This window comes from Bos grunniens, chromosome 4 (assembly GCF_055505025.1).
Source record: "Bos grunniens cultivar Pamir isolate PY7600 chromosome 4, Bosgru_T2T1.0, whole genome shotgun sequence".
Lineage (NCBI taxonomy): Eukaryota > Metazoa > Chordata > Mammalia > Artiodactyla > Bovidae > Bos > Bos grunniens.
The window spans coordinates 16,122,673-16,136,996 of NC_141168.1; the positions used below are offsets into that span (position 1 = coordinate 16,122,673).

Below are 14,324 nucleotides of genomic sequence, written 5' to 3' on the forward strand. Positions count from 1 at the left end.
GAGACGGCAGCCCGCCAGGCTCGAGGAGTTAAAGGTGAACATAGCTGCCTCTGAACTCTCTAGAGACAGAGAGACCGTGGGCAGATGACCTAACCGTGGAGCTAACAGTGTCTGCCCCTTGTAGTGATTATCATTCTTGGCACAAAAAAAGAATTCAGAAATTATAGCTAATATTATGCAGATGTTTGTAGATATAGAGACAGAACAGAATGTTCTTTGATAGCTTCTGTTTTCTCTATCCTGCTAAAAAGGGGAAGAGCAGTAATTAGGAAAGGAACCATAGGAAATTGGGGGAAAGTTTGAAATAGCCAGTATTGGAATACTAGAAGGTCCTGTTTAACCTAGATCACATAGAAAAAGATTGTCAGAGAGCTTTAAGAACATATTTAAGATCGGAAAATACAAGCTTATGGTGGTTATTAGCAGAAGGTTGTCCAGAAGGCCTTTCTTTTTTTTTTTGGCAGCGCTGCTCAGCTTATGGGATTGTACTTCCCTGATGAGGGCTTAAACCCCAGCTCTCAGCAGTGAAAGCTCAGAGTCCTGGACCACCAGGGAATTCCACCTCTGCTTTTCTGCATCCTATCTACCGCTCAAACTCCAGCTCTTAGATTAACTTCTTCAAATGCTTCACCAGTGACCAAGTTCTATAGTTATTTCTTTATCCTTTGAACTTATGTTGCACCAAGAATCTTTTTACATATACTGTTTATTTGGCAATTAATTAAGCAACTTTGGCACCTTTTTTTTTTTATTGTTTTCTTAAGCTCTTATTTTTATGTAATTTCTATGTTTGTATATCTTTCTTAGATGATAAGCTGTCAAGAACTCAAAGTTAGTGAGACCACCATGATTTTATATTTATTGGTAGTCATACAACCACTAATACTTAGCACCTTATTTGCAGATATTTGTTGATTATTCTGTATAAAATGGTAAAGGTTTTTTATAGTACATTGAACATGGCAGAAATGCATCTGTAAAGAATCTTCTCTTGTTTTAGCTTATAAGCCTTTGGGCATATTTAGAGACATTTGGGGTAGGTCAGTCATCAGTTATACTGGGTAAACTAAGTTCTGTCAAAGTCCAAATTGGTCCAAATTGCACTACATTGCCAGTAGACTCCTCCCCCACTGCCCTGCCTCACAATGTCTGTTATAAAAAGCTGTATTTTAATAATAAAGACAACTAAAAAAATGTTTCCCTTCTAGTGTGTCCTTAAACATTTATATTCTTAAGATCATATCAGTGTACACTTAATTTTGTATCCTTTTTTAATTATAAACATGTTTCATGATTCAAATTTCATAACTGTTTTAGTAGCTGCATAATATGTTCTAAATTGAAACACTATAATTTACTTAACCAATATGTCAATATGCCTAAAATGTCAGTATGCCTAAAATAGGGAAATAATTATTTTTTAGTATAATGGATAATGTTGCACTAAACATCTTTGTGCATATCATTTTTTCTTATGAATTATTTCTTTAGGAAAAATTCCCAGAAGTGGAATTACAGGATCAAAGGGTATGAACATTTTATGGCTCTTAATATGTGCCAGTAGAATGTTTTTGAGCATTAATGCAGCCATTGGTTTTAAATGGCCTGAAATGGATTTCAGCATTTGATCAGGACTAAACCCTTCAGTCTAGGGTTAGGTTGGCAGGTGTTTCAAAGTTTTTATTTTATCATGTTCACTAGTTAATTTCATATTCTTTCTGTTTTGTGAAGTAATTTATAAGACAGGTATTATTTTGAATTCACCTTTCTGTTAATGCTTAGTGGAAAATAAAATGTTGTTGCTTTTTTATCATATGCTTTGATTAAGTATACATTATTATCTATTTGTAGGACTTGATTAGAGACCAAGGGTTTCGTAGTGATGGAGGTAAGTAGTGATTTCAATTTAAAACAAACAAAAAAACACCCCGGGAAGAATGCAATTGCTTTGCTGCTTGTCTCCTTTATATTTGCTTCTTTCATGAAACACAGACACAGAGAAAAATATGTAGAGAAAAATAAAAAATTGTTTGCTTTTCTTTAGTAATTATCATTTATCTCTAATAAAATTTTAACTGATTTTAAATTTTAACTCCAGAAACAGAGAAAAAGAGAGGACATAAAAGGGAGTCTTAAATGTGACATCTACAATTTTTTAATGTTTTTATCAAATCATTTTACCCATTTTATTCCTATCTCCACTAATACTTAAAGACTGAGCAATCAGGTTTTTTTACAATCAGTTAAAACTTGACTTCTTAAATCATTCTTGGGGAGAATCCCTGGGATTACCTGCTACAGCTTGTCAGTTTGATAGACACTGTCAACTACTTCCCTTCAGCTTTCTAGAAGGCCCTGGAAGATAAATTTTATAGCGTGGACTCCTAATAGAAAAGCCCAGTTCCCCTCTTACTAGTCCAATAAATAAAATAAGCAAATGAGAGATCGAATGGAGATTTCTTAAAGAATTTTTATCAGCTGTTTACTCTGGCACCCAGTGAATATTGGGGTCATAGCAAAACATTATTTTAGAAAATACTTTTTAAAATAAGAGTTTATCCCCATAAGATTTTTGTAAGAGATGCTGTTTGAAACAGTCTTGACATTTTCTTTCAGGTGGTCCTTTATGCTTCCCTCTTCAACTGTCGTCTGTTTAATAAGGAAGCCCTGCAGTGCCCACATACTTTGTTTAGAGTCAGTCTTTTCACTGTGACCCTGCTTTATATTCAAAATATCTAAGCCCAGATGCAAAGATACTTTATGTCAAATGTTGCATGAACCATCTTTTGTTATGTTTCTATATACTTGTGGACCTACCAAAATAATAAGCCTGTGTTATGTACTCTGGACTTAGTATTTATTATATGTAGTACATAGTTACAAAAGTTTTTTTTTCCTGTTTGTTATTCCATGAACCCACCAATTAATGTTGCTGCCAGTTTGACTTTCGTATGCTTTAATAGCTGTGGCTTTGATAATTTTGCCCAGTACATTCAGCATTTAAATGTTGCCATCACGTTAGCATCACAGAGTTAACTTAGTCATAAAAATTGCCTGCTTAGTACCAAAAATCAAACAGCATTTATCCTTTATATGAATCACTTTTAAAAGAATGATTGGAATTTTATGAAAATAAGCAGTTTTTTAAACATCCATAATTATTTTGTGAAGCAGGCTTCAACTCATCTTATTTATTCCCCGTGATTTCTTTCATTTCTTCTGTGTCTGTCTTCCTGTGTTTGCCTGCTCCTCTCTTTCTCTTCTAACAGCCCCTTTGAACCAGCTGATGCGCTGTCTTCGGAAATACCAATCCCGGACTCCCAGTCCCCTCCTACATTCTGTCCCCAGTGAAATAGTGTTTGATTTTGAGCCTGGCCCAGTGTTCAGAGGTAGTTGGGCTCTTCTTTCTTGTTTTCACCCAAAGCAAATTAAATATAAACAACAGATGCTGTTTGTGTCTCACCCTCACAGTGTGTTTGTAAGTGTGAGAGTTTTCAGTGCTAAATTTCTGCTTGGCCTGGCTGGAGTGCTCTGAATGTGCTTCTCACACATACTCACTTCCACAAGCTTTCTGTATGCTGTCTGTCATAAATGTTTAAAAGCAAGAGCTGAAACTTCCATCTTGTTTTTTGTTAATACTAACTTTTGGTCTTGATAATTTCCTAAACTCAGGGGGTGGCAGCAAATAATGTGGGGAGGGTTTTCTTCAAGCTGAATTTCTTTTACTTTAATCCATTTAGGTGATAACCTTGATGGTTGCTAATATCAATTTTTTTGGTTTTTAAAAAATGGAAATCCCTATTATGAGTTCTTATTAGACTTTTGGCTTTGACTTTTTGTAATATGTATTCTTTTTTTTTTTTTAAACATAAGCCATGTATATTTTATATCAAAACTAGGGAACTTAAAGAAGATCTGTAATGTATTTGAAGTATTTTAGCATACTTTAGAAAATTAAGATTGATACTTTGAGTTATGCTCTCATATGAGGGGAGAGTGTAGCAGTATAATTTCACCCATCCATTTTATTTCACCATTCTTTAACTAGTGGTTAAACTAATTCTTAAAAATTTAAGTCAAAATTTAGACAAGTGTCTTGCTCTAAATATTTTTAAAGAATTATATTTACTGGTTTTTGCCAGTGTCTGTTACTTATTCTGAATGAATGATGGTTTTCAGATTTTTGCTCTTTCTGCCCAACTTTCTCAGAGAATCCATGGAATGGGCTGGAAGTTATAGAGAACTGAGTAGTGTAATTAAAGTAAGTGATGCAGTACAGCACTGAGTAGATCAGGATTGTGAAGCCTGGGTAAACAGTTAAGGCTTCATGATATTGAAATATTATCAATGGAAGGCAGAATACGGATTGTAGTTAATAGATACTCCAGTTAATAACTGTAGTTTTTAACTACAGTTTGTAGTTAAACTACAGATTGTAGTTAATAGATACTCCAGGTGTCATTTTCTTTTAGAAATTGCATGTGAGATCATGGAAATTACACATGATGACATATGTGGTGTAGTAATGATGAAATTTCTATACAGTTTTAACATTTTAAATGTTGCCATTAGTATTTTGATCCTTGTCCTTTGAGAGAGAATGACTTTTTAACTTGAGAGTAGTTACCTACTTTTTTTTAAAAATGGAAGTCTTTTCGTTCTGTTTGTGCAATATTAACTGACATCTCAGTCCTGCTTAGCTATACTCAGGCTCCACCAGGAGTCATTACCCTGAACCCCTCTGAACCAGGTGCTTTCTGTACATGAATTGGAATTTTTGCTCAGTCAGCACTTGGAAGAAAAAGTATCCATCAGAAAGGTGAGTCCATTTTCAAAGAGTGTAGCCCTTGGACTCATTTTGCTGATAAAATATTTCCGTTTGTAGTAACTTGGCTGAGATGCCATTGCACTTTACTTGTTCTCATTTTATAGGCAGAGATTTTTCAGAAAGTCTTGAGAAACCTACTTGGCTTTGTTGCCATTAACTTTGTTGTGCAGGTAAAATTAATCTTTGTTTAGCAAAATAAAGCTCCAGAAACCAATGACAGTGACCAGTATCTCTCTTAAATAGTGTATAGTATGTAGTGTAGGATTTTTTTTAATTTTAGTGGCTAATATGAAAGAGTTAGATAATGTCAATATTAAGGCCATTATTAGAAAATGTTTCCATTTGGAGCATTTCTCTCTTTTTTATTATTATTATTGATTGGCTCTTAATGTCACATAATTAAAGTTTATTTTTTATGTTTGCTTTTAAATTGATTTTGCTTTTTGGTTTTTTTGGTCAAAGAAAAAATTGGGATATATTTAAGATTGTTTTTCTCCTAGGCTCTGCAGCAGTAAGCAAAGTATATATCTATAATCATATATTTTAAAGGTTATTAAATTGACCAAAATGCTAAAACTGTAAAACTAAAAGAAACTACAGTTTTTAAATTTATAATTAATCACCAAATGAGGCCCTCTTTTTGCCTGTCCTTTCCTAATGGTCAGTATTAAAACATGCACTGCATTTTTTAAAATAAGTCTACATCTCCTTGCACCCTCTGCCCCCAGTAAGCTAACGTACTTGATCCTCCTTTAATAGATAAATTTTTCCTTTCACTAACTTAGGATCAACCACAGGTTTATCCGCCACACCCCCTGCCTCATTACCTGGCTCACTCTCTAATGTGAAAGCATTGCAGAAATCTCCAGGACCTCAGCGAGAAAGAAAGTCCTCTTCATCCTCAGAAGACAGGAATCGAATGGTGAGAGTATATATCTTTTTTCCTCTGAAGTGCTTTCTTCTTAGAAATCATTAAGAGCTGATAGTTTTTTGCTTAAAGCATATTCCCACAATGTTGATTTTTGCTCTCAACTCTAATATAATTGAGTAAAAGGCAGTTTGGGAAGAGTTAGAATAGTGTTCTGTTTCTGAACTATGGAAAGAGAGTAAGCCGGTATTTTAGGAAGCATTAGGCATATATGTTTTAAAGAGTTGGTCTGAAATTCAAATATCTACCAAAGGACAGTTTTTCCTATTGAAAAATTAAATTTATGCTGTAACTTAAATATTTATTAAAAACTAATCACATTAGCAGTAGTGCACTAGTATATATTGGCTAAGTGGATTCTCTATCATACCAGAGTTTTGTATGTGTTGATAACATTTTTGAGAGAGAGATTGGATCAGATAAGATATATGAAGTAAGTTAGTACTGACTGGGAGAAAGTAATTAAGATTATCAACAGTTGCCTAGTACCTTAACTCAAATTTTTGGCCTTTGGAGCCAAAGCTAGTCGCAAATGTGTAGTGCTTACTTATCTTGCCCCAGTAGTCTTCCAAATGATTTTTTTTTTAAGTTGCTTTATTTTATTGATTTTAATACTGAAATTTAATATAACATTTCTGCTCATAACCAATAAATAATTTTCATTTTTACTGAATTATTTCCATCCTAATATTGACTTAGTTCTTAAACTTAAGTTGTGTATTGTAAGAATCATCTTCGTATTATTCCTCTAGAGTATAGTTTTGTTTTGTTTCTCCCCAAAGTTCTTATTCTCTTCTTATGTCCGTTTCAGAAATAGAGGAATGTACTTAGTGTCAAACATAAAGTGTTCCTTTTTTGTTTGCTTTGGCTTGACTTTTGCCTTATTTTTATCAAGAAAACGCTTGGTAGACGGGATTCAAGTGACGATTGGGAGATTCCTGATGGACAGATCACAGTGGGACAAAGAATTGGATCAGGGTCATTTGGGACAGTCTACAAGGGAAAGTGGCATGGTACGTATGTCATACAGTGATCCTGTCACAACTTTTGTTAAAAAGAAAATGTCAAAGGGAGTATTCACTGTTTGTATCATTAAGCTGTTTTGATCAGACGCAAGAGTTCCCCAAAGGTTTTTATCAAAAATTATGGGAAATAAAAATTGGATTCACAGTAACCAGAAGTCCTCTCATTATACTTCAGTAATAATTTTTTAAAGATGATGATCGTCCGGATGAGCTAGTCACCAAGATATTTTTTTTTATAAGTCTTTCTGTTGGTAATTTTATTTATATTATAAACCACAAGTAAACATATAAAAAGAGAACTTAACCAAAGGAAGAAATGACCAGTAAACATATAAAAAATGTTCAGTCTCACTACTTGTGAAAGAATTAAAAATTCAAAAAATAGAAATCATCATTGCTTCTTAAGTGACTTATCTTTCTTTGAAAAAATAAATGGACAAAAAATTATTTTAATTGATTGTTTAGAGTTGTGATTGTAATGCTGCTGGTGGGAAAGTAAATTGCTATGAATTTTCTGGAGGGCAGTTTGGCAATATGTATATGGAGCCAATAATTTTATATGTAGAACATGAACAAACAGATGTGTAAGTATATTCATTGGAGATTTAATATTAATGAAAAATGGAAATAACTTAAAATGCCCATTAAAAGAAGATTGGATTATACTGATAATGTCCATATATAATTATATAGACAGTAAAATGGTATGGCAGATCTATATTTATTGATATGGAAAAGTTTCAGTGGTATATTTTAAAAGCAGCATGTATAATATCCCATACTATGATGCTACATATATATATCATAATTTTCTAAATGACCATCAATATTTTAGTATATATCTTTTCTAGGTTGTCTTTTTCGTGTGTGTGTGTTAGTCAGTTGTGTCTGACTCTTGGTAATCCCATAGACTGTAGCCCACTAGGCTCCTCTGTCCATGGGATTCTCCAGGCAAGAATGCTGGAGTGGGTTGCCATTTCCTTTTCCAGAGGATCTTCCCAACTCAGGGGTCAAACCTAGGTCCCCTGCATTGCAGGCAGGTTCTTTACTGCTGAGCCACCAGGGAAGCCCCTGTCCTTTTCGTATATATTTATAAATGTTATATAATATTTATAAATAAATATATAAATATTTATTTAAATACCTTTAATTATGGGACATTCATCACTGAGACTGCATATATTAAATATATATATTATATATATATAAATTTATAAATAAATATATAAATATTTATAATACTGCATACTTTTAAGAGCCTAGTAAGGAATACAACAGGTCTCCCCATGTGGCACTAGTGATAAAGAGTCCACACTGCCAACGCAAAAGATACAAGAGATGTGGGTTCGATCTCTGGGTCAGGAGGATCCCCTGGAGGAGGGCATGGCAACCCACTCTGGTATTCTTGCTTGGACAATCTCAAGGACAGAGGAGCCTGGCAGACTGTAGTCCATAGGGTCACAAAGAGTCAGACACGACTGAAGTGACTGAGTATACACACAGAGTATACAGGAGTAGGTTAACAGTGATCATTTTTGAATGACATGATTATGGGAGATTTTTATTTTATTCCTTACGCTTTTAAAATGTTTAATTTTTTAAGTTTGTTAGTTTTTTTTCTATAAGCACTTGATAATCAGGAAAAATCAATGTTAGTTTAATTATATTAATGTTAAGTTTAATTATATTGAAATATACATGCAAATAAGTGCACTTTAATGTACAGGTAGCTAAAATTTTGCAACGTTAACACATTTGGTCAATAAACAGAGCATTCCCAGAACTCTAGAAGTCCTTTTCATGTCCCCCACCCTCAAGAGTAGCCACTATCCATACCTGAATAGACATAATAATACAGTATGCACTCCTTTGTATCTGGTCCTTTTTACACAATATTGTTTATAAGATTCATCTGTATTATCGTATGTAGTTGTAGGTTATTCATTCTCTATATAGTGTTCATTGTGTGACTATAGGCATGACTATATACCGTGTGACCAGCATTTGAATAGTTTCCAGTTTGGGGCTTTTATAAACACTGCTGCTATGAATATTCTTAGCACCTGTCATTTAGTGAACATATGTGTCCATGGTGGTTGGTATATATCTAGGAAAGACTTGTGGGGCCAGTAGTCCATTCTAAAGGAGATAGGTCCTGGGTGTTCATTGGAGGGACTGATGCTAAAGCTGAAACTCCAATACTTTGGCCACCTCATGCGAAGAGTTGACTCACTGGAAAACATCCTGATGCTGGGAGGGATTGGGGGCAGGAGGAAAAGGGGACGACAGAGGATGAGATGGCTGGATGGCATCACCGACTCGATGGACGTGAGTCTGGGTGAACTCCGGGAGTTGGTGATGGACAGGGAGCCCTAGCGTGCTACGATTCATGGGGTCGCAAAGAGTCGGACACAACTAAGCGACTGATCTGAACTGAAGTAGATATCAACACAGTGTTTTGTGTGGTTGTACCAATTTATACACCTTTTGGCAATGTGTAAGAATTCTACCTGTTTCATATAAAGTTTTTTTTTAAATAATTTTTCTAAGTAAAAGCAATAAGTGATCCATGGATTTGAAGGAAGTGTTAAATACTCTGATAAAGAAGTTTGCAGTTTTCTATTTCCGCAAAGTTTCGTTCTGCCTGTCATCTACAGTTTTAACATTCAGTTAGTGAATGCATCTAATTTAGTTTTGCTAAATAGCTAGGAAAATATCATGGGTATTTAATTGGTTAAACTAAATTTCCAAGGGAAAAATGAGATAGGCTGGTTGTTTTTGAGGGAGGGGAGAACAGGGATTGGTATTTTAAAATACTAGTATAGGAGTGTCATTTTTAGTTTTTATCTTTTGAAAATTAATGCCGTTTAGGTAGTTAAGGTATAATTTATTTGCAGTTTTGCAATGGTATGGTTTTAATGCTGTGGTAATTTGTGAAAATACCATAGAGTTTTTTATGTTTTTAAATTTTAATTAAAGATTGGAATGACATTTGGAATGGCAATTACCTTTTAGGTGATGTGGCAGTGAAAATGTTGAATGTGACAGCACCCACACCTCAGCAGTTACAGGCCTTCAAAAATGAAGTAGGAGTACTCAGGTAAGCTTGTGTGAATCATGTTTTCCAGAGAAGTTACCTTGATCAACTTGTGTTTTCCAGTGACAGCTCCTGTTAGCTTCACAGATTTACTCAAAATGGACAAAACAAAGTCTTTCTGAGTATATTTTGTCTTTGACTGTTTTCTTTTAAGTGGTATGCAATATTATATGGTACAGCTGATAAAAATATTAATCCTAGAGTGAATTAATGGAAACAGTGTTCGGATCATGAAAAGTGGTGCTTCTTCTTACGGGAATACTGCTCTCAAAATTCTAAGGTTATCAAAACACACTTAGAGATTGTATCAAACCTGGAACTTGAGGGAAATGAGCAAACTAGGGTATGTCCAGGCAAGGAGAACTTAGATGCGGAGGATTCTGGAACTATAACTTAGGGAGAAAATTGTCAACAGTACTGAGATGATAGGTCCATAGGAGGCTATTATGTTCAAAAGGGTATAAACTTGCTCTGTTTTATTCTAGAGAGTAGAACAGAGAAGCCAGTGATGAAAGTTACAGGAAAATGTTTTTCTAGTATGAACTACTTTAAAGGGAAGAAAGAAAAGAAGAGGGGACTTCCCTGGTGTCCAGTGGCTATTATTCCACACTTCCACTGCAGGGGCACAGATTCCATCCCTGGTGAAGGAACTTCAGATTCCCCGGTTGTGGAACATGAATTCCACATGCCGCAAGATGTAGCCAAAAAAAAGAAAAAGAAAAAAAGAATAGTGGGAACAGGCTACAGTCTCAGTGATGAATGTCCCATAATTAAAGGTATTTAAATAGTATCTAGTTGCCTATCTATGAGGTACACTAAAAAAGACATTTATGAAAAAGTTAGGGTGTTAGACTAGATAATTCCTAAAGTCTCATCTAAATTTATCCTGCTGCTGCCTTGCTAAAAAATACCTTTTTCTGACAGCATCTTATTGACAAGTAGAGTGCTTTGGCCCTGGTTTTGTGTTTTTTTTTTTTTTAACATTTGCTAAAGTGTATCAACATTTACTATTTCCTGTTATGTTTCTTTTTACAGGAAAACGCGACATGTGAATATCCTCCTCTTCATGGGTTATTCAACAAAGCCACAACTGGCTATTGTTACCCAGTGGTGTGAGGGCTCCAGTTTATATCATCATCTCCACATCATTGAGACCAAATTCGAGATGATCAAACTTATAGATATTGCACGGCAGACTGCACAGGGCATGGAGTAAGTTCCATTCTGTTAAATCTCATGTAAATTTTGAAGACCACTGAGGATGTTTTAAAGGTTTCAGCTATTATTCTTTTGACTTAAATTCCCAGTTACTCTCCAGCATCATATAGACACTTTTAACTAATGGCTAGCTATATGATATTAAGAAATAGAATAGTCTGTCTCTAGTACAGTCTTCAAAACATATATCAAATATTTGATAATATATATGTGACTGTGAATTTATGTTTACTATACTATAATTTCGCTAAGCAGTGAGGGATCAAAAGATAAAAATAGTCCCCCGGTGCCCCTGCAAAAATAAATCCACTGAAAAGTCATTAACAGTTACTGAAGTATATAAAATGATTGTTAATTATCCTTTCAAGTTATTTTCTCCATGTGCCCCTATTTTCTATTGCAAAATAATCATCTGTGTAAAATATAGTAAAAATAAAGTAAAAGTGAAAGTCTGCATTTTGATCCTTTTTGAGGATTTCAAGTTGACTAGTTCATTGAATTTTACTTTGTAATTTAAAAGATAAAAAAATTACTTTATAAAATTTATCATAGGCCAAAGTAAGAAATTGACTACCAAGGATAGATTTTGCATAAAGTGCAAATAAACAGTAAATAAATCAAAAGGTAAAATTAAATATATTTTGAAAGCACTTAGATGAAAAAATTTAAGTGAGTTAAATACAATTTTGAAGGTCCCATATGTAGTTTAAAAATATGCATGTATATTGAGTCAGTTTAACATTTTATAGTATACAGATGATTTTCACGTACATAGTCATCATGTCATTTAATTTTTATAAAATTATGAAGTACATATTTTATGTTTACAGACAAAGAAACTGAGGCTTCTAAATGACTTGTCTAGACTTCACATTTAATAAACAGCAGCAAAGATATTTAACTCAAAATTTTTGGCTCCCAACCATTATTCTTTCCCCATAACTACTATACCACTTTTGCATTATAAAATTAGAATAAAACAGTAAAAGAGTATACATGTATTAATACCTAAAACTCTGACTCAGGGTCATTTATAGCAAATAAGCATAGAACCAGGACTCAAAACCTGATCTAGCTCTTAAATCTTCCCACTGTCCTACCCTTTCTGTCAGAAAACTAGGCAGTATATTTGTAATTTAGATTGTTTATAAGTCTGTATTCAGCCAAAGTCCTTATTGCAGCAACTTATTACTTTATTCAGTAACATTCCCACTTTTCCAGTAGACTAAAACAGCCCCACCTCTGACTCTGAATCTGTTCAAATCTGAAAGGTTATATTAAAATCTTGCAAAGAGTAAACTGTGGCCACAATGGTAAACATTGAAAGAGAAACAAATCTCGTTCTGCTTTTACCCCACCAGTCTCTTTGCTGCTTCTTCAGCAGGCCAAGTATGCTCTTTGCTCAGGGCCTTTGTACTTGTTATTTTCTTTTTAGGATAAGTACTCCCACCACCAAGTATTCATAGAGCTTCTCCCTTATGTCTCTGTTCCAATGTTGCCTTTTCAAGGAAGCCTTCCAGTGATCACCTTGTATAACTAAAACATTCCTACCCCGCTCTGTCACCCTATGCCCCACGCTGTTTTTGTTTTTAACACCCAACTCCATATAACATTTGTTTATTGTCTGTCATCCCCACTAGAATACAAGCTATATGAGAGCAGGGGTTTATTGTTGTGCTCTTTGTTTTGTCTCTAATGCCTGAAACAAGGCCTGAGCTATGATAGATACATAAGACAAAAATTTTTAAATGAAACCATGATTACACACAACAGCATAATTATTGATAGGTTTACCTTCCAGAAGAGAGAGCAGCCACATCCTTGTTGTATCAAAAGTGAGAAATGTCAAGAAAAGGAAAAACAGTCAAAGACATAATCAAAGATTAACACAGAGGAAAAGGCTTTTGCTATACACAGAGGCAGCAGAGAATAGTATTAAATATTGTTTTAGAAACAGTGACTGGGCAGTGAAGTGCAGTGTTGATTAAGGTAAGAAGTGGAGGTAGAGAAAAACACTGTCCAATTGGAATTGTTCTGTGGTCTGGGATATAGTTAAGAGGCAGTATTTTCCCTTTACTTTACAGTTTGGGATCTGTAAGTATAAACCTTTACAGTCTATGTGTTTACTCTGAAATACTTTGTTTGCATTTTGAAGTAACTTAACTATATGATGAGTATATCTGGCTGTGAATGTAAATCATCCCATTAGTTTATCCTTTATCTTAATAGCTGAAAAATATTAATTATAAAATATAAGCCTTCTAACAGATTATATTTTTTATTGCCAGCTTAAATTTAACCAAAGAAGATACAATTCCTTTTTTTCCTTTTAGTTTTTATAAGACAATATATGCAACTGGTTAAATGTTCCAACACATCTTTAGTTCCTGAAGGCTTTGGCAGATTGAAAGTCCTCTTATTAAAGTGGCTATGTGGCTTTCAGGTTAAGGTGACCCATTTTTGTTTCCTTGAGATGCCACCAAAACTATAATAATGAAAGTTGTTTTTAAGCATGAACATATAATGATGGAGAGGAAAAAAAGAATAGCAGTAATATTTTAGAAGCTAGAAAGCAGATGAAGAAGTAATAATAGACATAGTGCACCCAAAAAAACTAAATTATTAACTGGGTGTGGAAAAATAGAAGCCAACCTGATTTGTACCACAGAATCCTCAAGTCTCAAGAACTGGGAGTGTGAATTATTTCTGGAGGAGGAAAAGTACATAAATGAAAAGGCCTATCTGAAATGTTTCTCTGGATGCCTTCTCATGCTCTATGCCACTGGATGGACACCCGATTCCTACCCTGGCAGGACACTGGAAACATATTCTCTAGAGAGGAGAGAAAGTTTCTGGACTCAAGACACAGGGAAAATGGGGTGTGGGGGTGGGGGGTGGGGTCGGGTGACTGCCTACTAAGTGATGAATGGAGAGTTCCCTAGTGCTCTCTCTTCATTTGTTTCCCAGAAGGCTGGCAGCCAAACCTTCCCCTTCAGGCAGGAGATTGGAAGACTCTTGTTTGAGGAATCTACCAGCCAAGAATAGAGACACAAAGATAGTGATATTAGGAATTCCATCTAGATGGGAGTACATGGGAGTTCAGAACAAGAATTCAATTTGTATGCTCCAAGCTTTCAGACTGTCTTTTAGTCTCACTTAGTCTGGGTAAAGACAAATTATCTCTCAATTACCAGACATCAGAGGGAAGGTCTCTTAGGCCAGTGACAG

The 14,324-nt window shown here is 34.6% G+C and overlaps 1 protein-coding gene across 22 annotated transcripts in view; it reads left to right on the forward strand.

Moving 5' to 3' along the window:
* The window catches only part of BRAF (B-Raf proto-oncogene, serine/threonine kinase), a 168,376-nt gene that overhangs the window by 109,950 nt on the left and 44,102 nt on the right, over window positions 1–14,324 (forward strand). For all 22 annotated transcript variants that reach the window (XR_015161978.1, XR_015161983.1, XR_015161980.1 and 19 more), the window contains 5 exons: window positions 1,852–1,888; window positions 5,614–5,750; window positions 6,652–6,769; window positions 9,797–9,881; window positions 10,914–11,090. Coding sequence is in view for 14 of the 22 variants with exons in the window: in XM_086395215.1 (XP_086251341.1) it covers window positions 1,852–1,888; window positions 5,614–5,750; window positions 6,652–6,769; window positions 9,797–9,881; window positions 10,914–11,090 (554 nt within the window). In the remaining 8 variants the exon portion in view is untranslated. The remainder of the gene's footprint in view (window positions 1–1,851; window positions 1,889–5,613; window positions 5,751–6,651; window positions 6,770–9,796; window positions 9,882–10,913; window positions 11,091–14,324) is intronic.